Raw genomic sequence first — 27,307 nt, forward strand, 5'->3', positions numbered from 1 at the left:
GTTCCCAGTTATATTTCAAAGAAGAAGGAATAATATGTTTTTGGTTGATAACAACATTAGAGAAATCTCGAGCAGCATGTTTAACTAAGTGAACAATTTTCTCCTTACTCCATAGATCATCTTGGTGGAAGATGTCATTGTTCCTATCCCTCCAAATCCACCAAAAGGCCGCTGCAAAGAGAAACTCATTTTTGTTGAGGTTAGAACGAATCCAAGACACAAAATCCAAATTAGAGTCCTCAACGGTCATTCCCAAATTTAAGCTAATCCAAATCTGACGAGCTTTTTGGCAAGTCCTAAAGCAGTGGTTAATATCCTCTAGAGCAAGATAACATCTCTGACAAAAATCAGAAGTAGAAATACTTCTTTGAAAACGGTAACTAGCTGTGGGAACTCCGTTGTTGAGGCAAAGCCAGAGCAGACACTTTATCTTCTCCGGTATTCTCAAGCGCCAAAACCAAAGCCAATTTTCATTATCATTCCAGCCAAATTTCTTCTTCAATAGCCATTCATACCCGCTTTTAGTCGAGTAGGTGAGAGTATTTGAGTTTGTCCAAAACCAACCTGTTTTATCTCCTGCCTGCTTGATAGGATCAAAGAACATCAAATCAAGTTTAACTTCTTCTGGAATCTTGTGCAAAGAATATCCCACTGCCAACGCCCAAGGTGCCAGACATCTTCTAACTTCAAGTGAGAATCAGAAATGTGCACAAAAGGAACCAAAGGAGCTAGCGTTCCACATGGTTGCCAAACATGATACCAAAAGGATTGAGACATCCTGCATGTACACCAATCAAAACCATCACGAAGCTTTTCTATTGTCTTATAAGTCGCTCGCCAAGTGCTTGAAACATTATTAGAAAATTTTGGTGAAAAGCAAGAACTCCCAGATAAATATTTTGCCAACATAATTCTTACCCAAAGCTTATCTTTATTATGCAATAATTGCCAAACAAGCTTTCCGAGTAAAGCAAAATTTACGCATTGAGTATCTCTAATTCCCAAGCCTCCATATTTTCTTGGAGTGACAACTTTGTTCCACTTGACCAAATTTAAGCAACGCTCCCCCACCTTTCCCTTCCACAAGAATTGTCTAAGTACAGAATCAATCTTTTGACAAACCGAAGTAGGAAAAAGAGTCACTTGCATCTTATAAATAGGAAGAGAAGAAGCAACAGATTTAATTAAGCAAAGCCTGCCTGCTCTGTTAAGGAGCCGACCTTTCCAACTAGCCAGCCTATTCTTGATCTTCTCTAAAGAGTCCGAAAAAATAGATCTAGCAGCTCGAGGATGATTAAGGTTCACCCCCAAGTATTTGCCTAGGTCACTAGTAAAAGGAATATGAGAAACACCAGACAACATTTCCTTCCTTCTATTAGAGATATTTCTAGAACAAATAGCTTTAGATTTTTCAATGTTAACCTTCATACCTGAAGCTTTACAGAACAACTCCAAGGTGTGCACAACATTCTGAACTTGACTTTTCTTCGCTTTACAAAAAAGGAGGAGGTCATCTGCAAACATCAAGTGAGAAACTCTAGGTCCCCCTCTAGAAACAGCCACACCATCCCAAATACCCTCGTCAACTTGTTTGGAAATAAAGCACGCCAATCTCTCCATGCACAAAACAAATAAATACGGAGAAATTGGATCTCCTTGCCTGAGCCCTCTGCGAGGTTGGAAGCTGTCCAATCTATTCCCATTCCAAAGGATGGAAAAATTTGAGGTCTGAACACAATTCATTACAAGCCGAATAATTAGAGAAGGAAAGCCAAAAGATTCAAGAGTGTGCTCAAGAAAATTCCAATTAACTCTATCATAAGCCTTTTCTAAATCAATCTTAAAAGCCATAGCTCCTTTTCTAGACTTTGTCCGCTTAAGAAAGTGAAGAACTTCTTGGGCGACAATAGTATTATCAGGTGCTCCTCTACCATGAATAAACCCTCCCTGAGTTGGGCTAACAATCTCATCCAAAAATGGTCGTAATCTATTAACCAGCACTTTAGTCACTAGCTTATAAATTACATTACAAAGGCTTATTGGCCGAAAATCCTTCAATCTAGTTGGAGGGTCGCACTTAGGGATAAGAACAATCAAAGTTTCCAACAAAGAATGGCTTAACGTCTCCCCTAAGAATGCTTTCTGAACAGTACGCCATACCTCATGACCCACCACATCCCAATATTCCTTGAAGAAAAAAACTTGAAAACCATCCGGCCCAGGAGCTTTGAACGAGCTCATATTATCCAGAGCTTCTTTAACCTCCAACATTGTTACTGGTTTAAAAAAATTATCACAAGCATTCTGGCTAAGAGATGGCATAAAAATTTTTCCCATGCAATTAACCTCAACAGGCTCAGTAGAACAAAAAATGTTTTTGAAGAAATGAACAACCTCCCTTTGCAAAATTTTCGGATCATCAGACCAAGACCCATCACTGATTAGCAACCCATGAACCTTGTTAGATTTTCTTCTAAGGATGGTTTGCATATGGAAAAAGCTAGTATTTCTATCATCATACCGAACCAATTGATCTTCTAGTATTTCAATCCACTATTTGATCTTCGCTAAATTTTGAATTTGGATGCCACATATTAAAAGACACATCATTTATCACTTGAATTAAAGTCTCAATTGTATTCATTATTATCTTTTAAAAATCAATCTAAGTATGGTGATCTTTCTATAATTAAAATTATATACAAATAAAGAAGCATTCTGACGTTAATAAAAAGTATAACACAAACCCAAAATAGTTTCATGAACCCACTAAGGCAAAAAGTCGCATAGATCTTTGTGCTTATTTGGACGTTATTATTTTGATAAAAAAAATATTTTTTTAATAAAAAAATATCTTTTTTTTTTATTTTTTAGTGTGTTTGGCAAATTTTTAGTAGTAAAAGTAAAAGTACTAAAAAAATAAAAAAATATATCGTTTTTGATAAGTTGTAATTTAAATTTTTTTTTTTGAAAAGATCTTTTTCTTTTAAAAAAAAAGATGTTTTTTATATAATAAATAAACAAAAAAGTACTTTTATATTGTTATACCCAAACATAATTGATAGATAAAAATATCTTTTTGCATGAAATATCCAAACATAAAATTACTTTTACTTTTTCATAAGATCTTTTAAAAAAAGATAACTAAAAAAAAGATCTTTTTTTAGAAACTCACCCAAACAAGTCATTAATCCACTAAAAAATACGCACCAACATAATTGGAAGAAAGAAAATTCAAACTATTCAAAGAGTTGAAAATGAAAAATAAAATAAAATGAAGCTAGAAACCTATAGATTATATGTATTTGTATACAACTTATAGACATGTATGTATGTCAGTAATTTACCAAGTACCTTTAAAATTAATAAGAAATACAGACATTAGACACACATTACTATATTTTAGGTAATTGATTAATTAAAGTCATCAAATGAGATACACCACATAACAAATTAGACATTTTACATTTTACATTTTTCATCAAATAAGGTAGGTTTCTTTTCCAAATCATATATATCCATCATATGTGTTGTGTAACACCTTTGAACAATTCTATTCATTTGTAGGAGGAATCATCCAATTGGGAAGAAGGATATTAGCACTAGCATTAATTTGGATACCTTCTTCATTATCATTATGTTCTTCATTATCACTTCTATCTTGTGGCATTCCTCTGCATATATATTGATCAATTAATATTTGAGTTTTCATTCAATAAAAAGCCATTAATCCTATATCACTCACCTAATATTCAAGTTTTCTGAGGTTTGAGGTGCAACAGTATAATTATCTTGCAGCTCCAATTGACGAGTCTGTTCTGTGGTAGCTTTTTCTTTCCCCTTGATCTAGTTTTCACTCAATTTATATATATATTCAAATTCAGTGTAAGATTTGAAATTCATGTATATAGTCAAATTTGAAGGAAAAAATTGTTACCTTCTTAGCTAGTGAATTGTTTTGTTCATTTAGAGCTTTCTCCTGTTCAATATTGTATAACATAAAAATGTAAATATAATAATAAATTTAAATTGTAGACTAACGAAAAAAAATAATGACGTGTGTCCACATTGGCTGATTGGAATTTGTTTTCTAGAATAAAAATAAAATACAAACATCTCTTAAAAGTTAAAAAGATAATAATAATTATAACAACAACATCACAAGCGTCTCTCATTAGAAAAAAAGATAACCTTATTAATTACATTCAAAACTAAAAGATTAGTAGTGAAGGTATAAATAAGATTTAGTCAAAAGGAGAAACTGAGACTTCTGTTCTGTCACTACTTTTAGGTTATATTATATTAGTGCTTAAGGTATTGTTACTCCAATAATTGACTTGCTAAATTCTAAGTAGCTTTACATGTGGTGATTTTCAATAAATCCTCACAGTACTTTGATTTATGATTTTGAACTTCTCTTTTGTAGTTTGATTCTGGTTGATGTTGGAAAAGGTTGTCTAATTTAATTTTGTCAATGTTTTCTAATAAAAAAATAGGGTCATTGTCTTTTGCTCACAACTTTATAAAATTTTAATTTTGTTAATAATACTTAAAATTATCTCAGTTTCATATTTAATGAATTTGAATTATTTTAAGGTTATATTTAATATTTTTAAATTAATTTTGTCAAATATATACCGTTATATATAGCCAGTGGCATGACAATTGGCCATAGAAATATATTTGATAACATTTAGAGATGTTAATTGTTAAATTAATTAAAACAAGTTACACGTCAGAGATAAAATTAAAAATTTATAAATATTTAAGGGTTTAAAAATATATTTTATTCTAAAAGATTTTGTTAAAATTTTCAAAATGCATAATTTTTTTCCACTTAACTTTTTGAAGCAATAATTCTTTCACTTGGCCATCAAAAAAGTGTTTGGCTCTATTTTCCAATTCTAATAATAACTTTTCTTGGAAGATTTTGAGTTGAGATTCAATGTCAAAATAGTTTTGGACGTATATATTTGATTTTTTTTTTTCTAATATCGAATTAAGGCCAAATTCCAGTTACCACGACCTTAGCATGTTTTGGGATTAATATAAGTCTTGAAACTTTATGTGTATATCCTTCTGCTTTTCTCTCAAACTAATAAAGCATTTTTTATAATATTGTAGACTCTCTAGACTATAAAACATATAAAAAAAAAAAAGTAAAATTATCAACAAAGAAAAATAATTAGACAACCAGCATAATTTATTATTATTGATCAGGAGTTAGCTATCACTATTTAAATTAAAAATGTAGGCTAAAATATATTTTTAGATTACTAGAATAAAAAAATTAGGTTGATAGCTAAAAATAACAAACAAAAATAATAAATTTTGTTGGTTTTCGAGCATTTCTCTAAAATAACTATTAATAAAAGGTTTAGTTATTCTGTTAGTCCTTATATAGCTTTACTAAATTTTTAATTAGATCTTGATATTTTTTTTTTTAATTGGATCTCTACACTACTTTAAATTTTGTAATTAAGTCATTTTTATTTTAAAAATGTTAAAATTAACATAATATTTCTCTTAAAATACATTCGGTTAAAGATTTAATTAAATTTTTAATTATGAATACCTTCAATTTACGAAAAAATATTCAGTTAGATCTAACATTTTTTACGTTAGGAAGGACCTAATTATAAAATTAAAAATAATATAGGAACCTAATTAAAAAAAATAAAAAATTAATTAAAAATTTAGTAAAACTATAAAGACCAATAGAATAATTAAACTTAAAAAAAATATTTAACAAAAATCATAGAAGATTGTTTTTGTTTACCAAAAATGATGATCAAACATTAACTTTAGATCAGTTTTAGTGAACAAAGACAATCATATATAACTGTCGGTGAGTTTCTATCTTCTATAGTTATGTGATCAACATTATTATCTTTTGTGTGTATTCTTTGTAATTAAATAAAAGCAAACAATAATAACCTTTTTCTGAAGCAGTGAGATATTCTCATACATGATTTGATTCTGCAAGTTACACATGATAAAACAATCATCAGAATTACTGAATATATATGATATTCAGTTCAATGTTCAAAACAGTCAAATTAAAGTTGCTTCCATGGTTTTAATTTATTAATTACCTTTCGTGATCTAATTTGTTTAAGAGCAGAATCAAGCTGTTGTTCTAAATTCTGAAGTTCTCTCATACTTAGGCCTTGAAGATCTTCACCCATAAAATGCCTGAAAAAGGAAAAAAAATTAGCATAAACACAGATATGTATTATACTAATTACATATATACAAGAAAGGAAAAGAGTTTTAAACCCTTGCTTAATTATTATTATTTGATACCTTTGATTCCTTTGTAAGACTTCCACCCTTGCTTTGAGCTTTGCATGTTCTAAAGTCCAGTTTGCCTGACACCACATATCATAAATTAAATTATAAAAGTATGAGAATAGCTACATATATATACATACAACAAGTTGAAGTTGTTCATGAGTGGAGAATTTAGATAATAAGCATTTATTATTATATACATACATATATACCATATATCATTATACAAGATTTTTCGGTGATGTACATACCAAGAAAAAGAATTTAGGGAAGGAAAAAGTATACAAGAATTTGGTTAACTACTGAACTTATAAAAATAGAGAGAAAAATGTTAATCTAAATATATTGTCAACCATTCATATATTATTATGTGAATTTGTGTGATACTTTTCCATTTCACAATATTTGTCTAAACCAAAAGCCACATAGATTAAAGAAAACAACATAAAAAATAATTGGTAATAATGGTACATGAAAATTTCTATTATTAGCAGAACTAATACTATATTTATTCTATTTCTTAATTATATATATAATAAAAGTAGGAGTATAAATAGAAAAATTAAATTATAAATAAAAAACATATTTTAAAAATTAAAAAACAAAATAAAACAAATCATATATAAAAATGTTACGTACACACTAAAAATTAATTACTATATTCTGTGGATAAATATATGTTGTTTATTATTTTTATATATTTTATATTTAAATATATATTTTATACAAATAACTAATTTAATGACTGATTTTTTTATCTATGTGTAATATGATAGAAACATATATTGTTATAAATAGAAGGAGTAACTGTATGTTACAAAGTTAAACACTTTGTCTAAGAGTAAAACATGAGTGAATAATCAGACAAAAAAAATAGAGATATATCATATATGTGAAATATCTTAAATGCACTTTATATGAACTTAGTGTATAATAAAAATAATTAACATAATTTAATGATATTGTTTTAAATGAAGAAGAATATAGTATTTATATCATTATTGTTTTCAACATGGCCTACATTTGGTCCCTGAGCATTCGCCACAAGCTGCTGTCTCTCCGCATATGAATACCTTTCATACCTTTCGATTATCCTCTCCATACTGTTCACAAGGAAAAAAAAAGAAGCAAGCAAAAATGAGCAAATTAAGTTGAAACATTATTCACACAGAAATTTTCTTCACTTGCTACAAATACATGAGGCATCTTTTAGTCTTTTACTATGATAACATAAGCAAAACTGAGGCAGTATCTTGACACAGAAAAGGGACAAAGACAAATAATCACAATATTTTGAATGTCATATTTTAATTTTAAACTTTAAAGTAATAGGTCTATTATCTATATATAGTTCCTCTCTATAGTATATATTTTAGTTAATTAATCTATTTCAGATCGATATGAGATTCATCTCCATCCCATACTTGATATCTAAATTTCTCATCAAACATCTTACTCAATAACAAAAATAGTTCATGAATATTAAATAAATAAATACAAGAATATTGGAAATAGGTTATAAATATTGTCAACTTTAATGATTTTTTTTTTTTGAAAAAACTTATTGAGAACTCGAAAATTATAGTGTTCCATATTTATTTGATTTGCAAAGTATAGGTGTAGTATTTAGTTATAGTAATTTGCAATGAGAAAGGGATAACTATTTCTATGAAAGAATTCAAATATAAATACATATTCATTAATATTTTAGTTTTTGAATAATTAAATTTGTTACCCTGGGTAAAATATTGTAGAAAAAAATCGATCGCATATTCATATACAAATACAGTTGATTTGGTGATATAAATCAATTAATGATTATTATATATCCTAGAATGTGGAGACACTTTAAATAAGAACGTTTGATCTCATTCATTGAATAAATTATCATGTATTAAATTTTTGAAATGTAGCATAGATTAAAAAATATTATTATTATTAAAAAATGTTGCTATTTTTGAAACCGTTACTCTAGTTTTGAAATTATTTTTCTGATTTGTATACGATTTAAATTTTTAACAAAAAGATTTATTAAAAGATTATTTTATCTTTTTATAAATTTTATAATATTATATTCTACTTCCATTTCATTATTATTTTGATATTTTTTATTTTTTATGAGTTGAATTTTTGTTTACAATTTTTATTTTTTTAATAATTCTTTTTTTTTAGATTTTTGAATATTTATATTTTAATCTACCAATTCTTATTGGTAATTGTTTCATTTTTAGTGTAACAATTCTTATTCATTTTTGAATAAAAATTATTGTAAAATTGAGATTTTGAAAAAAAAAATCATTTTATATTAATTTAAAAAATTTAATATCATTTGAATTAATATTTGTTAAAATCATTAATTTTTAGTCTATTATTTTAAATAATTTAATTATTTCTTCTTTTAAATTTTTTAATTTACTTGTTGATTTAATTTTATTCCTAGTTTACATTTTTATTATTAATTCACATTTTTTAAAATATTTTTTTTAATTGCGGCTAAATAAACAATTTTTATCATCTTTATATAAGTGAAGGTTATCCTATTAAGAATATTGAAGCTGAACAAGGAAAATTGTTTTTGAATCTAGGACAGCCATCTTTCTGGAAATAATTTTTCTCAGAGTGATAAGTGGTGGAGCTTAGTTCAGGCAAGGGGCTATGATCCTTCCAAATTATTTTATAAAATATTTAGTAGTACTTTTTCAAAAGATAAAAAATAGTTCGATTGACTTAAATATTTTACTATGACTTAAAGTATCTAATAAGTTCAATAAATAACACTCTTTCTATCTTTAAGTTCAAATATAAAAAATTATATATTTTTTATTTATTTAATTTAATATTATTTTATATTTTACTATTTATTTAATTTAATTTTTTATATGATAAAAAATAATAGAACATTCAATAAGTATTAATATTATTGTATTTGTATAAATTGATAAAAAAAATTCAATAAATATTATAAATATTAATATTTGTCCTTCTAACTTCTTCTTTACATATTTTACAGGATATATAATCAAATTTTTATATAAAATAATAATGAAAAATCAAAGAATTGATACATTTTTTAAAAGGAAGGCTAATATTTAAGAAGGAGAACATATAACTTTTACAATATCAACACATGTAGATAGTTCTTCTACTTTAATAAATCACGAAGAAAGTGAAATATAACCTTCAAAAGTTCAAAAAGTTATATCTGATGACTTTAACCTTAAATTTTTGGAACGAGATCTTGAGAAACGGCTTTAAATTTGGCAATATCACCCAAACCAGATAGATGAGATTAGACGAGTTTATCTTAAATAAAGTCCATATCAAAAATATTTTGACAATTATTTTCTATCTGCCCCCAAAATTTTGTTTCAAGTTCCGCCACTGAGAGTGATAATGGTTATTTAGAAAAGTGCACCTGCTTATTAATCTTTAAGTCCTTTATAATTAGTTAGATTTAGGATCAACTTTGTCATTTTCCCCCTCTTTACTATTATTTGGCAAACTTTATTTTAATTTTCCTGACAACTACTACTTTATATATATATTCTCTCTCTCTCTCTCACTCACACACACACACACAACAATTTGAAGAGTAGTTATTAGCTATGCATGTCATTTAATTTATTTTGTGTTTATGCAAAAGCTATGTAAATAAATGACCTCCATCAATATTAACTCACAGTTAGACATCATATATTGATCCACTTAAAATTGCAGATTAAACTCGATGGTGACAAGTAAGAATATACAGGTTATGCTCCTTTAATCTATTGTGTGCTTAGCTGGATAAAATGTTGGTGGGGAAATTGACACGTAAAAGAGCTAGCTTAGCTTAAGTAATGATTTTTTTAACCAAAATTAATTAACTTAACATTGGATCCTAATCTTTAAGAATAGTAGTAGTTAGTCCTGTCATTGCTCCTGTAGAGAGTGCTATAATATATACTCGAGTATGCTATTGATTTTTGTTGCAATTTGATTCGCAGCATCAACAATCTTGTCAGGTTGTCAGCTTTCTGTTATATTTCTATTCCATGCAATCATATTACATCAACATAAATTAAAAATCAATCATCAACTAATCAATATATTTAATATTCATAAAAAATATAATTATTTTAATAACAGGTTAATTTATTAAAAATATATATAAATACATACAAATAAATAATAGTTGGTTTCAGTATTTAATAAATATTTTTTATATTTACCGTCGACAAAAATGAGTAAATACATTTATTAGAAAAAATATGCGTGTTAGCTAAAAAATTCCTTAATATATTAGAAAAATGTTTGCCTAATTTTTTTTTTATCTCATTATATTTATTTTTTTTAACTCTGCACTATGTTACACCTGTAAAACATAGTCGATCTTAAGTTTGGATAAAGGAGGAGAATTGTGTTAGGTCTTCGATAATCACCATAAAAATTTAGTGAAATATTTATGATATATTTATTTCACATGTTATCTTTTAATTTGACAAATAAAAAATTAATCTGTCAAAAAACTAAATTTGATTTATCATTTGATAATATATTATTATATATACAAAGTGAAATCTAAATTCTTAACACTCGTTTATGTGAACTAGTGAGCTAATGACTCGGCCAAACTAAATTATTTTTAACTCATTATATTGATAATCCTATGATTATAAAATAGAGTGGAAGTATTTTGAAAGAAGGTAAGACTCTATATCTTACCATGATACAGTAACACGACGAGAACAATAAATACCAAAACAAAAAAGCAACATAATAATTATTCAATCACTATTTTCTAAGAGTATTGTCATGGTGATTGGTCACTTCAGTTATGCTTCTTTCGTTTATGTTTGTGTATGAGGCAGTGTGCTATGTCAGCGAGGGGTGTTGGTTTTTAAGAGATAAAAAAACACGTACACTTTTTCATGGCCATGTCCATGAGAATCTGTACGGTACTTATGACTTCAGTTCTCAAAGGGTATCTTTAAATTTTCTATTAATAAGATTTCATCATCCATGCCCTTTAATCTCCGCTTTCTCTTCCTCCCCTCCTAAATTCACTTCTCATCATCATCGTCGTCGTCATTTTAACCCAGATAACTTACTCTAATAAATCTTTAATTAGTAATTAATTAATTACATGTGAGCTACTATAGGCCATGTTGCCAATCTTTTCACACTTACAATTGCATCAAACACCATTACTCGCCAATAGCTACTAATCCAAATTATCCACATCCCGGTATTAAAACGTTGCATATTGTAAAATATTTTATATAATCATCTACGTTAGAATATATTTAGGATGTTATATATTAAAATAATGTCGAATTATATCTCATCCCAATTATATGCTTATTTAATTTGATATTAAATTATTTTCGTTATTATTAGATTGTATCCTAAACTTATAAATAGGTATTCTTCATTGAATATGGATCTAGCTTATTCTTGAGTTATTATTATAAATATAATTGCATCTAATCTTTTGTATAATTATTCATCTGAGGAATATAAAGAGTAGTTATTTTCGCTGACATACCAGGAATCGCTAGAGAACTGAAAGAGCTTCCCTTTGGTAGAGAAGATGATGAGAGCAACCTCGGCATCACAGAGAACGGAGATCTCGTTAGCCTTCTTAACCAAACCAGCTCTCCTCTTAGAGAAAGTAACTTGGCGATTGATCTTGTTCTCAATCCTCTTCAACTGCACTCTCCCTCGCCCCATTCCACCAAAAATTCAGCACCAGAACTTTGATCAAACACCTTGTGTGCGTAACGCACCGACCTAAGAATTTAATCAAACACCTGGTGTGCAAAGATCACAGGAACGGTTCAACGTACTGCACCGACAAAATTCATATGATAAGTTTAATTTCTTTCAGTGGAAGATAGTGTTTGGGATTTTATTTGTGGGATTTAGAGCTTAGAAGAAAGAAGAGGAAGAAACAACAGAACCATATAGGTCTTGTTTGTTAGAGTGGCAAAGAGATGATTGGTTAGGAATATAATAATATTTTAGGAGAAAGGAGAAGTGGTTTTGAGAAACCGGTGTGGTTTCGTCAAATGCGTTGTCGAGTTCTGATTGGATAGAAGGAGTGTTAGGACGTACGTTCACCTTGTTGCATGGGGTCCACACTGTTTCTCATACCGTCTTTTGTTGTGTCTTTATGAACGATCTTACTTTCAGAAAAAATATATTATAAAATAATTAATAATTATTTTTGTTAATACATGTTTTAGCAAAACTCTTGAGAATAATCAACGGTTGGTATCTTAACATGCATTCCTTTCACTTAATTTGTGATTTCAGGTTTTGATCAATTTTGAGTATTATAAAAAACTCAGATTAACTTAGGCATGTTTCTTATTAAAATTCCACATGTTTGAATAAGAAGATTGGGTTTAAAAATAAATTTAAATCAATATCATGCAAATTGTAATTATTTTATTCAAATTAAATTAAATTAAACAATAAAATCAAACTGTTACTATCTAAATTGTATTAAATTATATTATTTTATTTTTAATTTTTACTTTTGATATACTTTATTTGTAGAGTTCTAAAATATATCTCATCTATATTTTAAATAAAAAATGAATATACTTATCTTTATCTAGTGTAAATAAGATAAATAATAGAGTATAAATATGTAAATAATTTGAAGAATTCATATAAGTATAAATATAAAATATAATTTATTAATTTAAAAAATCCTTGTCACTCAATTTATAATTTCAATAATAAAAAATGACAACTAACAAAATTCGTACATAAACTTTTGTTGTTTATTTGCTACACAACAATAATCAAGAAGCTTTAAAATAAAGAATTAAGCTAAAATTTAAAATTTTATATTTATTATTTAATAACTGAACTTTAGTTTAGTAAAATTTTATGAAAAAATGCTTGTCCTTCTCAAAAACAAAAGCACCTCATTTCATATTTTGTAAATAAAAAAATTATATATTTTTATTTGTACTTATTAAAATTAAAAAATCTAATATAATTCTGTATAGTAATAAATATTCAAATTTATTTTTAAATTATTGATGCCAAATTCCATTAACTATTAAAATTCTCTTTATTTTTATTTATTATGGTAATTTAAATTTTAAAAATATTTTATCAAATATAATTATTATTACTTATGTTTATTGAAATTTATTTTAATTTAATTATCACATAAATGCTACAATTTTTCAAAAATTATCTTTTAAAAATCAATTTTAATAACATATTTCTGAAAACAGCAATAATAGTGGTGTAAATATTGGATTTTTTATTTTAATAAATAAAATAAATATAATAATTTTTTAAAAAAATTACTGAAATCTGTTCTTTTTGCTTATCTCGTTTACACTATAAACGAGATAATTTTTGCACGTATCTCGTTTACAGTGTAAACGAGATAAGCCACGTTAGCCTGACACGCGTATATCTCGTTTACACTGTAAACAAGATACGTGCAAAATTATCTCGTTTACAGTGTAAATGAGATATAAGAAGACAAATTACCAGTCACTATAAAAAGGATGTGTAACCCTTGACCTTCTCCACACATATTTTATACCTTTTTCTGTCTCATTTTTCTCACAAAAACAAGGCAAGAATGGCCAGTAACAGCATATACATAGTTGTGTGTGTTTATCCCAATTGTCGTATGAGAAATGGCCACCATAGGGTGACGTTTGAGTGTGAGAATCCGATACTTTTGTGCACTCAGTGTGTAAGTACGTTGTGGGAGTTGAAGAGTTTGATATTGAGTAACCTCGGTAGTACATAAGCAACGGAGGTCGGAAGGGTGGGGTATAGGTTCCTAGCACCCATGGGTAATGGAGTTTTCCGGTTTTGACTATTTCAACTTCTAGGGGACGAGCATGTGCGACTCATGTTTGACATCCATGGGAGGATCATGGCGGAACAGGTGATAGAGCTTTCCGCCGAGGTTGGAGATATTGGTCATGGTGGTTCTGTACGCTCGACCTATGTACAGGACGACCGACCTCTCGCACCACCACCCATTCATATTGCCATTCCAGTGGATGAGGCAGAGGAGTGCGACGAGGAGTCAGACGAAGCATACGTGGCAGATAGTTCCGACAGTGATTCTTCCGAAGGGGGCGATGATGAAGAGTTTGTACCGGAGATGCCTACCCAGACTGTGGCGCGCCATGTCTTGCCTCCACCTCACCCAATTCCAGCGCTATCGGCAGTGCTAAGTCACTATCATAGTTTGGATATGGACGCCATGCATGAGAGGACTCCGTTTTCTGACACGGGAGAAGAGGATTACAACTTAGACGGTGGGGTAGAGTTTTGGGTCGGCCACAGGTTCAAATGCTGAGAGGTAGTGTTGCAGGGTATGAAGAACTACAGTATTCACAGGAGTGTTGAGTACCGGGTGATCGAATCGGACCGATTAAAGTACCATGTATAGTGTTGTCAAGCTGCAAATGGGTGTCAATAGAACCTCCGTGTGGCCTTTAGGCAGAACCTTGAATACTAGTAAGTTCAACTTTAATAGTGCTTTTGAGTACTTTTGTGCGGTATATTAAGTAGGTTCGAGATATGGCTGAACCAATACTGTTTTGTTGTGTTAGGGAGGTTCGGAGGGTTGGTGGAGCGCACAGTTGTTTAGCACCCACCATGTCTCAAGACCATCATCAGTTAGACAGCAGTCTCATATGTAGGGTCATATTGCCATTGATACAGTCCAACCCCTCCGTCTACCATTCAGGCACTGCAGAGCTGTTTTTCTGGAACCATTTGTGACCTACGGGTGGAACCGTACTACGATGGACACTTTCTGGTCCGCAACTGTAGCATGTTCGACAAGGTATTTTGGGTTTTTCCCTCATGTGTCGAGGCATTCAAGCATTGCAAGCCATTTATTTCCGTCGACGGCACGCATCTGTATGGTAGATATGGGGGAGTGTTGCTTATTGCAGTGGCACAAGATGGGAACAGCAACATCCTGCCTATTGCTTTTGCCATTGTGGAGTCCGAGAGCACCGAGTCATGGTCGTTCTTCCTTACTAATTTGAGATGCCATGTCACCCCACAAGAAGGCCTGCTGGTTATCTCTGACAGATCGTAGGCCATCAAGGCCGCCCTCTGCTCCAATGATAGTGGTTGGCATCCCCCTAGAGCATTCCATGCTTACTGTATCAGACACATGGCTGCGAATTTCATGGCTCGTTTCAAGTCCGCCGAGGGTAAGAGATACCTCATAAACGCTGATTATAGTCCAAGAAATGCTGGGTATGAGTGGTACATGGATGCCAGGAGAGGAGTTTCCCCAGCGATGGCAGACTGGACTAGTCGTTTCAACAACGAGATTTGGCTGCAATACTGCGACAGTGGGCGGCGGTTTGGTCACATGACGACAAATCTGTCAGAGTGCATCAATGTAGTTTTGAAGGGGACACGATACTTACCGATTTCAACCATCGTGCACATCACGTATGAAAGGCTACAGAAGTTGTTCGTGATGAAGGGCAGAAAGGCGCAGTCACAGATGGCGGCTGGAAACCGTTTCTCCCAGAGGCTTATGGCAGCCATTGAGAAGAATAGAGAAGGCATCCCGAAGCTGCGTGTCACTCATTGTGACAGGCATGCCTCTGTGTTTATTGTGGAAGAGTTAGAGCCGTTCGAGGGTTGGTCGCAAGGTTCGTTCCGCGTTCGACTATCAGCGGGTATGTGTGACTGTGGTCTGTTTCAGTCTCTCCTCTATGTTTTTTTATTTGATTCTTACACTTTTTTGTAAACCAATATTTATTTCTAAGTTAAAGAGACTTCCAATTCAAAACATATTTACATCCTTAATCACATGTTTTTGAGACAAATATTATTCAGTTAATTTTAACATATATGCAACTATCTAAACCTAACTACAAGATTATAAGTCGTAACAACCTACAACAACTAAAATAGAGTTCGAAACTAACGATTACGTAGTAACAACCTACCACAATTAAATAGAGTTCTAAAATTCTAGCAGCGACTTATTCTTAACGCTATACACTATACTCCAGGTCTTCGCAACTACCCTAACCATGACTACATACAAAAATATATCTATATGGGATTGCACAAATTTTACTGCAACAGGACTAACCTCAAAGTCGGCTGCCCCAGCGTAATGTGAAGTCTCGTTCAGCCTGTTGATGTCTGCATCATTTCCCGCCTGACATGCCATCGCAGTATATATCGATAATATGGTCAGAAAGGGGTGATAAAGAAGAGAAAGTGATTGACAAAGTCAATCTGGAGCCCAGCAACACGCTTTGAATGATATATTTTTATAGGTATCGACAGACCTTATCTCGTTTACAGTATAAACGAAATAAGCAAAGAAAACAAATTTTTGTAATTTTTTTAAAAATTATTTAATTTGATAATTATTATATTTATTTTATTTATTAAAATAAAAATCCTGTAAATATTTTATTGATCATTATTCTTTAACATTAATGAAAAGTGAAATGTGTAAAGTGTTTTGTGGGATTAAGGGTTGTAATATGTTTGGTGGGTGGACTATGTTATATATTGTCATTGACTTGCATAATTTTTTTCATTTATTTAACTTGTCAATATATTTGTTTCATGTGATTTAATTAGTATTTCTCAATTTTTATTTAATTTAAGTATTACAACTATTTTTAGTAATATATTGATCATAATTGAATGTGTTCACATTAAATAGTTGTTACAATATCAGAATCATATTAACTGTTCACATTAGCATTGCACTAACAAATGTGAAGACGAAAATTTAGCCAAAAACTAAAAAGTGGTGGATTTAATTAGTATTTTAAAAAGTTAAAAACCAAATTAACTCTTTAAACCAATTCCAAAACACTAAAATAAACATGACCTCCATTCTTCATATTCTTTACAACGCCCACTTACCTTTTCTTGAAACAACAGTTGAAAATAAGCTTTTATAAAAAGTTATAAGCTCAAGAATCTATAAAAGAATAGGGTTGCTTTAAAGAGATTTTTTTTTTTATATATGAAAGAAAAAAACATTAAGTATAATTTAGAAGTGCAATTATATATCATGCAAGTTATATCCAAAAAGGTAAGATTTTATATTAAGCTAAAATATATACCGTTAACTTTTTCTCTCTATCTTTTCTATTTTTTCTTTTGGTTTAAAACGGGTTAGGCAAAATTTTTTACTCCCATTAGTCCCATTTAGTATAGTCATTGATTTTCAAAAGTATCAATAATTGCTTACACATTTTACAAACTTACCTTATTTATGTAAAATTTTCCACTTTAGATTCCATGCATATTCTATATTAGCACATCTTCCAAGCTAGCTGGCTAACCATTTTCCTTTTCTTTTCTTTTGGGACGAAACCTAACCTTTTCAAGAAATTGAATTTATATACAAAACACGCACATAGTTACAAGGAAATTGAAAATATATACATGGGTGACTTTGAAAAAAATACAAAAAATAATGTTGTGTCCAAAGAAGGAAAAAGGAAAAGCTAGCTAGTACCGCATAAGTTAAGCAAGCACCAATTTACACAAAAATAGTGAACATCTGGATATTAAGGTGTTGCTCTATTTTTGTGATAGGCCATTTCATCAGCTGTTTTCACTTCCTTTGTTTGGCTCAAAGGCCAACATACAAGTCATGAAAATGAAAGGCCACGGTATGTGGTGAACAAAAAAATTAAAATATAAAATTAAAAAGTTATTCTATATCTATCTTATGTGATTAAGTGGACCATATCTGTTTGCAAATATATACAAGTGGCTCTGGCTGCTAACTATTTACTTTCTAAAACCTAAGAAAAAAAATAAATAAATAATTAAACGGCTCCTACCGATTTACTTTCTAAAACCTAAGAAAAAAAATAAATGATCAAGTGGCTTCTAACGATTTACTTTCTAAAATACATGGGTCCTTTTACTTCAAACGGCGTCATTTCAGGTGAAAAATAACAGCCATGTCTCAAAAAATAGTTAGAACTAATTTGTCATTTGTTTTTATTAAGAATTATGTCATTTTTTTTGTGAAAATATGTACAGATTAAATTAAATATTTATTCTCAAAATTTTATATATGATGAAATTTTTCGAGAAACAAAAAATGTTTTTAATTTGATTCCTACATGCATTTGAGTCTGAATTTTAGTGCATACATAATTTTTTTTTCCAAACGTATCTTTTAATTTCGTAAGTCAAAAAAATTAATTTATCGTAAATTTAAATTTTGTTTAAAAATTTATTATTAATTAATGCCTTGTTATATATACAAGATAAAATTTAAACCTTAGGCTTATTTAACTAAGCTAATAAACTAATGATTAGACGAATACAAGTTGATTATAAAAACAAATTATTTAGATCGGTTAGAAAGGACATTTGTGGTTGAAATTACAATCAGATATGCGTGGTTGGAGTATTGTTACATACTTACATCATACATGTACGCACACACTCTTGTTGTGGACGACTCTGGACACCTCACGAAGGAGGTTTTTTTTTTATTTATTTAACTTAATTAAATATTTTATTTATTAATATTTATAATTTGAATAATATTTATGTTAAGGGTAAAAAACAGAAATAAGTCAAGGAAGAAAATAATTTACGTGAATAAGCCAAAACGAAAACTGTTTCATGAATATACCAACGCACGTTTATATGTAATTCGAACCAGCTTGGTTCGAACTCTATTTCTACATAATTCGAACCAGCTTGGTTTAAATTATACACAAATACATGCACACACTAATTCGAACCAGCTTGGTTCGAATTACACACAAATACACGCACACACTAATTCGAACCAGCTTAGTTCGAATTACACACAGTAATTCATGGTATAATTCGAATTATGCTGTTAAAAAATTAATAATTTATTAAAAAAAATTATTAAAAAATTTATTAAAAAAATTAATAATTTAAAAATTAAAAAAATATATATTTTATTTCATACGTTAAAAAAAAGCTAACAAAATATTTAATTACGAGACTTCTTTTAAAATATTAATGAGCTATCAATTCGAATTCCATACCATACTTTTCTGTCAATTTTTAATAGTTCATGAATATTTTTTTAAATTATACTACAAAAAATATTTTATCCTATGCAAAACAATTTAAAAAAATGGCTTAAAAAATGTTAGGAGTACTATAAAAATTTGTAATGTTATAATAACTTAGGTAAATACATGCATGTACTCAAATTTTAAATAAAATATTCTACATAGTCAATAATAATTTAAAAATGAAAGAAAACATTTTATTCCATACAAAATAATTAAAAAATATATTTTATTCTATACAAAATAATTTTAAAAAATGGCTTAAAAGATGTTATGAGTACTATAAAAGTTTGTAATATTCTAGTGATTTAGGTAAATACATGATAAAAATATTTTTTCTTTAATTTCTAAATTATTAGTGACTATGTGGAGTATTTCTTTAATGTCCTAAGTCATTAGGACATTACAAATTTTTATAGTACTTCTAACATCTTTTAAGCCATTTTTTAAATTATTTTGTATAGAATAAAATATTTTTTTGGTATAATTTAAATAAATTTATTAAAAAATATTCATGAGCTATCAAGAATGGGCAGAAGAGTATTGTATAGAATTCGAATTTCTCACCATATAATTTTAATCAGAGTGATTCGAACTTTCCCATGCGTAATTCGAATCATGTAATATCTCACCATATAATTTAAATAATTTTATTAAAAAATTATCATGAATATTTTTTAATAAATTTATTTAAATTATACCACAAAAAAATATTTTACTCTATGCACAATAATTTAAAAAATGGCTTAAAAATGTTAGAAGTACTATAAAAATTTGTAATGTCCTAATGACTTAGGACATTAAAGAAATACTCTACATAGTCACTAATAATTTAGAAATTAAAGAAAAAAATATTTTTATCATGTATTTACCTAAATCACTAGAATATTACAAACTTTTATAATACTCATAACATCTTGAAGGTTGTGGTAGGCTTAGAGAAGGAGGGTTGAATCTATGCCTTCCTTTTAATTACTGTTGTTACCCTTTTAGAACAGATTTGCAATTCTGATTCTGTTTTAACTTAGCAGCGAAAATTTATGAGACAATTTATTTTTGTCTCATGAATATCAGAAAACAGAACACATCAGAGAAGAGAAAAGCTAACACCAGCATGTATCCTGGTTCGGTTGCCTTGTGCTATGCAACCTACATCCAGTCTCCTCCACAACTATGGAAGAATTTCACTATAGTAAACAGTATTACATACACCAATAACACAGGATTGACCCAATCCTTTCACACTCAAGTTCTAACCTAACTTGACATTGGCTATGCTAATACCTAACTATACCTCTTAGTGCTAACCCAACTAAGAAAGGGATACCTCACAGGTACAAGATACAAGACATGAACACACCTAAAGAAATCTGAAAATAACTCTAGGCTTTTCTCTTAAGTGTATCTCTCAGCCTTTTTCCACTCATGGCTTTTTCTCAAGCTTTCTCACAATGCCTTTTCTCTCAAGAAATTACAGAAAGATAAGCTTAGAAAAGTACATTACAATCAGTAAAACATGAAGGAGATTGACTTCATCAACAGCCTCTTTGCTATGCGAAAAACCAGATTAGTAAGCCTCTGATATAGTTCTTCATACTGGCGGAATGCACCTTTGATTAGGTTACACTGTCCAGTTAGTTGAACTTCTTCAAAGAGCTCTCTTAGAACAAAACCTCTATTCACTGGTTTTCTCTCCTTGGTTTCTGAATGAACAGCAAACTTCTTATATCTCCTTGCATGTGGCTGAGTTCTTCTTTCAAGGTCAACACCTTGAGCCTTGAGCTTCACCAACCCACAAGCTTACTTTTTCTTCTCAAGCATCAAAGTAGAACCTTTGCTTCTGACTTTTCCAACTTGACCGAAAGCCATGAAGAAGTAACCGGAATTGTTTTTCACTGGTCAACCAAATCTGAACCATAGAGATGCAACTTGGTCCCCAAGTTTTGATTAGATCCGTAGATACACAGCAGAATGGGGCAGAAAACAACTTTCCCTTCAAAGCCATTTTCGGGTAGTGCAGAGAGTTGGGAAGAAGGGATGAGGATCTTGATGCATGCAAGATGAGATGGATTACCTTTCTTAAGCTTGATTTAGCTTGGGATTTCTGTTTTAGCTTCTGTGCTTCAAGCTTCAACTCTCTCTCTCTTGCTTCTTTGGTTAATGGCTTATGGAAGAAGCTTTTCTTCTCTTTCTCTTTCTTGCTTTTTCTGAAATCTTGATGTGACTTGATTAGAAGGAAGAGGAACGTTGCTTTTGGTTAAGCAGGAGAGAGGGAATTTCAATTCTGAAATCAGTTCGGGCTTGGATCGGATATTAGTATGCATGGCCCGATTTAATTTCTTTGGTTTCTTCCTTTGCTTTTGCTTGGGCTCTTTATTTTGCTTTCAGCCCAATATTCTTTGCTGAATGCCTTTTATTCCATTTGGGCTATTAACATTTGGCCTGCAACAATAAACAATTAGTTAATAGGTAGATATAATTAATCAACACTAATTATTTATTTTGCTCAAAAATAATGTTTGTCATCATTAATTAATTTAGTTAATTTCTTAACTCAACAATCTCCCCCTTGATGACAAACATGATTTAAGCAATAATCAAAAGGAAGTAAGTTTGAGTTAGGTTTAGAAAACTCCCTTTGATTTTATGTTGCTCCCCCTGAATCTATGCTTTCCTCTTTGTCCCTGTTTCACATTGTACTTAAAGAAAGCACAATAAAGAGTTATGTACAATATATCTTGTACAAGGGATATCAAATGAGCAACATTACATAATCAGCCCAACATCAAGCTATTACCATCAGCAAACAGATTCAACATGTGAGAAACAAGTATTAATGCAGCAAAAATAAGTAACAAGTACTAGTACTAGGATCTACTATCCTATCTACTATCCTATCCTATTGCTATTTTACTCCCCCTTTTGTCATCAAGGGCGGATAAGAGCAACAAAAACAAAGTCTTGTTTCCTGCAGAAAAGAGTTAGAGCACAGATCAAAGTACTAATTAAGCTGTCTAAAGAGCATCAATAGTAAGAGTTATTACAGTCATCCAAAAAGAAATAGTTCAAAAGTATCAAAAGAAGCAGAAATCATGAGACAAAAAGAGAGCAGCAGCAGTTTTTATGAGACAAATCCTAGGCATCAGAACCATTCCCTTCCGAAACAGCATCCTCTTCAACATCAGTGGCAGCATTTTCATCATTTTGAAGGTTATCAATGAAGGTCATCAGTACAACCACCCTATCCCTTGACTTCTTCAGGAAGTTCTCATGCTTGCTAGCCAGCTTCCTTTTCTCTTTGCTCAATTCAATCAAGTGGTTCGATTGAGAGACAAACTCTTGAGCAACATCCCTGACCACATTTAGCAGAGTGGATTTCTTCCCAGTGGAAATGGAAGTACCCTCAGTGGACGGAGCAGTAGAATCATCTGGAATGAACTCTTCATCATCATCATCTAGAACCACTCTCTCAGATCGAGTTGGTCCTTTTTGCTGTTTCACTGAACCACCTCCCTTTAGATATGAATGTCTATTTTCATATTTCTCATTGGTCAAGTCAACACCAAAATACTCAAAAATACAAGTCAGAAACATGCCATAAGGAAGAGCTTTGTCCTTTTCACTTCTAACAGAGTCAAACATGTATCTAACCATCAAATATACAAATGAAATTTCAGTTTTGGTGAGAAGGGCATATAAAACAAGAGTATCAGTGTAGGAAACCCTTTGATATGAGCCGCTTTGAGGCAGAATAATATGATTGACTATTCGGTGCAGTTGAGCACGCTCATATCCTAGGGCTTTGTGAGTGGGTGTAATGCCATCTATTAAAGAGATATGTTCACAAATACTAGCCAGGGCATCATTGTAAGAAACACCAACTCCTTCATCCCACTTAACTGACGTGTAGGCACAGGGCCCAACATCAGTATACTTCAAAGCATCACTGACGGTCTCATTGTTTAAAACGATATCTCGGCCCTTGACATACGAATGAGCAGTGCCCTCATGATAAGTCATGTTTGCATAAAACTCTTTGACCAACAAGGAATAAACAGGTTTTTTGATATAAAAAAGGTGATTCCAGTCCAGAAAAATCAAGTTATCAACAAAAGGAAAACCTTTTCTTTTCAAAGATGGCAAATCAACGAGAAAAGAGGGACATAGGGTACGATACTGGATAACCTTCTCATAAAAATCATTGTTCATGGCAGATTTGAATCTATAAGGGTTATAGTTCGAATGAGAAGTCAAAAAGTGAGCTTTGTGATCAAAAGGTCCAATGTCTGGTTCTTTAACATTCTGGAGAGGGACTCGAGTGTTACCTCGTTGAGAGCGCATTGGAACCGACCTGGATTTTGGTTGAGATGGTTCGGGTATGGGTTCCTCAGTCGCCTGACGTTTGCCTTTGGAGGAGCCAGGCTTTGCTGAACTTGGTTTTGAGGAGCCAGGCTTGGAAGGTGTGGCCTTTGGTGGTGGCGTCGGCTTGGCAGAGGCAGGGTACCTTGGTGTAGTCTTGGTTCGCGCCATGGATGCTGTGCGAGGAGGAGAGGTAGGAGGAGAAGGAGAAGGGGTAAAGGTGCGGTCTTGAGAGCGAGTGGAAGGCTTTGTGGGTAGCTTGAAGATCTTTTCACGAGGAGGCCTTTTAGGAATGGTTTTCTTCCTCATTTGGTTAGTTTCAGTCTTTTGAGGGAAGAGAAGCAGTAAAGTGAGTGGGAAGAAATCGAAGAGTGTGTGGAGAAGTTATGGAGGGAAGAGAGGGAGTGTTGGTAACCGTACCCAAAAAGTGGATTTCCAAAACCATGCAACTGCATCACCATTTGAAAAGACTTGAAAAGACATGACCTCATTCAAGAAAGATTTTATTGGATTTAAAATTAAAACAGGAAATTAATTTTAAATTTTGAAAGACAATCAGAATTAAATTGAAACACCTTTTGGGCCAAAATTAAATCCATTTGAAAACCTTTTGGGCCACAAAACATTTATTGAAAACCTTTTATGACACACACAAGTCATCAAAAAATAACAAACAAGATTGTAACATTCATGTTAGGGCCTTGAGGTGATTTGGATTTAATGAAACATATAGGACAACCCAGATCCGAATTGAGGTTGGTCTAGATCAATTTTTCACTTGAAGCAAGCCCAGAACACGTTGACTTGAGGGAAACGTTCATCACCTGCCCAGAATTGTCTCATACCTGTTTATGAGACAAAAAAAAAAAAAAAGCTCCAGCAAATACATCAACATTTTTCAAACAAGGAATCATAACTCAAAATTCCTAGACAAGTCCTAAGCATGCAGAATCTATCCTCAGCTAATGGTTTTGTAAAAATATCTGCTAATTGCTCCTCTGATTTAACAAATTGAATACTAATATCCCCTTTTTGGACATGTTCTCTTATTGAGTGAAATTTCACTTCAATATGTTTAGTCCTAGAGTGCAAAACTGGATTTTTAGAAATATTAATGGCACTCATATTATCACACAGCAGGGGAATATTTTCAGCCTTTAATTTGTAATCAGCGAGCTGTGTTTTTAACCATAAAAGCTGAGAACAACAAGAGGAAGCAGCTATATACTCAGCCTCTGCAGTGGAAAGGGCCACTGTTGGTTGCTTCTTACTTGACCATACATTTAAGGACTTCCCAAGGAAGCAACATAAACCAGAAGTGCTCCTTCTATCAACTCTATCACCAGCAAAATCTGCATCACAATAACCAACTGCAGAAAAATCATCAAACTTAGGATACCAAAGACCGAAATTGGATGTGCCATGAACATATCTAATGATCCTTTTAACAGCCGAAAGATGTGACTCTTTTGGTTTGGATTGGAACCTAGAACACAATCCAACACTTTGCACAATATCGGGTCTAGAGGAAGTTAAGTACATAAGAGAGCCAATCATTCCTCTATACCTAGTCTCATCAACATCTTTCTCAGTTTCTCCCTTATCTAATTTAGAATTAGGATGCATGGGAGTTCCCATGGGTTTGGCATTTTCCATACCAAATTTCTTAACTAATTCCTTGGCATACTTCTCTTGATGAATGAAAATTCCTTTTTCAGTTTGTTTAATTTGCAGCCCAAGGAAGAAATTAAGTTCACCCATCATACTCATGTCAAATTCACTTGTCATGAGTTTTCCAAATTCTGAACAAAGGGATTCATTGGCTGATCCAAAAATAATGTCATCAACATATATTTGGACTAGGATAAAAGAATTATTAGAATTCTTGATAAATAGAGTTGTATCAGTGGTGCCTCTTTGAAAACCATTTTTCAAAAGAAAAGAGCTAAGTCTCTCATACCAAGCTCTAGGAGCTTGTCTTAAACCATAGAGAGCTTTAGATAGTTTGAAAACATGATTAGAATGCTCTTTATTTTCAAAACCAGGAGGCTGTTCCACATAAACTTCTCTATCTATCACACCATTCAAAAATGCACATTTCACATCCATTTGGTATAGTTTAAAACCACAAAATGCAGCATAAGCTAAGAGAAGTCTTATGGCTTCCATTCGGGCAACAGGGGCAAAGGATTCATCAAAGTCAATTCCTTCTTCTTGGTCATATCCTTGTGCCACCAGCCTTGCCTTGTTCCTTGCAATGCTACCATCTTCTCCCAACTTGTTCCGGAATATCCACTTGGTGCCGGTCACTTTCTTTCCATTTGGCCTTGGAACCAACGTCCACACTTGGTTCTTTTCAAACTCAAGAAGCCCATCCTCCATAGCCTTAATCCAAGAGGGGTCACTAAGGGCTTCCTTGACGTTTTGAGGCTCTATTTGTGAAAGAAGGGCAATGTTTGAACCTTCATTTGCCTTTCTAGTGGAAGACCTAGTTTGTACTCCATGAGAGACGTCCCCAATGACAAATTCCTCAGGATAATTCTTCAAGAATCTCCATTCACGAGGTCTGGTGGACTTGGAGGCAGATTCAGTCACCAAGGGATTCTGTGTGCTGCTGTCTGCAGAATTTCCTTCAGATTCATGAGACAAAATGGAATTGTCTCTTGAATTTTCAGCATTTGCTGTTTCTGGTTCAGATTGTCCAGAATTTTCTTTTCCATGATTCTGAGCAGTTTCATCCTCATTTTGAGCTTGATTTCCTGCATCACCATCTTCCAAAATGCTTTGCACCAAGTTAGTATCACAGAATGTAACATGTATGGACTCTTCAATAATTCTAGCATCTTGATGATAAACCCTATATGCTTTACTAGTTGTGGAATATCCTACAAACAAACACTCATAAGCCTTTGGATCAAATTTTCCCAAATTTTCTTTGTTATTTAAAACAAAACATTTGCATCCAAAGATGTGCAAGTAATCTAAGTTTGGTGGGTAGCCTTTCCAAAGTTCATAAGGGGTTTTCTTCAAAAATTTCCTTATGATTGTTCTATTTAAAATGTGGCAAGCTGTGTTAACCGCTTCAGCCCAAAGGAATTTTGGAACATTGCTCTCACAAAGCATAGCTCTTGTCATCTCTTGTATGCTTCTATTCCTTCTTTCCACAACACCATTTTGTTGTGGTGTTCTTGGACAAGAGAAGTTGTGAGATATTCCAAATTCCTCACAAAAGGATTCAAACAAATTATTTTCAAATTCAGTTCCATGATCACTCCTTATAGAAGAGATTTTCAAATCCTTTTCATTTTGAATTTTCTTGCAAAAAGGTTCAAAGGCTGAAAAGGCTTCATTTTTGTGTGCAAGAAATAAAACCCAACCAAACCTAGTGTAGTCATCCACAATTACTAAACCATAATGTTTACCACCTAGGCTTTGAGTTCTTGTTGGACCAAATAAATCAATGTGTAGCAACTCAAGTGGTCTTTTAGTAGAGATGTCTTCCTTTGGTTTAAAAGAACTTTTTGTTTGTTTTCCCATTTGGCAAGCATCACAAGTGATGTCTTTGTCAAACTTTATCAAAGGAAGACCTCTTACTA

The 27,307-nt window shown here is 31.4% G+C and overlaps 2 protein-coding genes across 4 annotated transcripts in view; both read right to left on the minus strand.

Moving 5' to 3' along the window:
• Positions 1 to 27,307, minus strand: part of LOC112785279 (agamous-like MADS-box protein AP1) — a 247,152-nt gene that overhangs the window by 27,191 nt on the left and 192,654 nt on the right. The gene's annotated exons all lie outside the window — the stretch shown is intronic.
• On the minus strand, positions 3,271 to 12,269 carry LOC112784675 (agamous-like MADS-box protein AGL8 homolog). Its single transcript, XM_025827966.3, has 8 exons — positions 11,822 to 12,269; positions 7,316 to 7,397; positions 6,307 to 6,371; positions 6,096 to 6,195; positions 5,938 to 5,979; positions 3,938 to 3,979; positions 3,746 to 3,846; positions 3,271 to 3,674 (listed from the first exon to the last, which is right to left on the minus strand). The coding sequence occupies exons 1-8, from the start codon at positions 12,004 to 12,006 to the stop codon at positions 3,554 to 3,556; spliced, it is 738 nt and encodes a 245-aa protein (XP_025683751.1). The 5' UTR covers positions 12,007 to 12,269; the 3' UTR covers positions 3,271 to 3,553.

Source organism: Arachis hypogaea, chromosome 20 (genome assembly GCF_003086295.3).
Source record: "Arachis hypogaea cultivar Tifrunner chromosome 20, arahy.Tifrunner.gnm2.J5K5, whole genome shotgun sequence".
Lineage (NCBI taxonomy): Eukaryota > Viridiplantae > Streptophyta > Magnoliopsida > Fabales > Fabaceae > Arachis > Arachis hypogaea.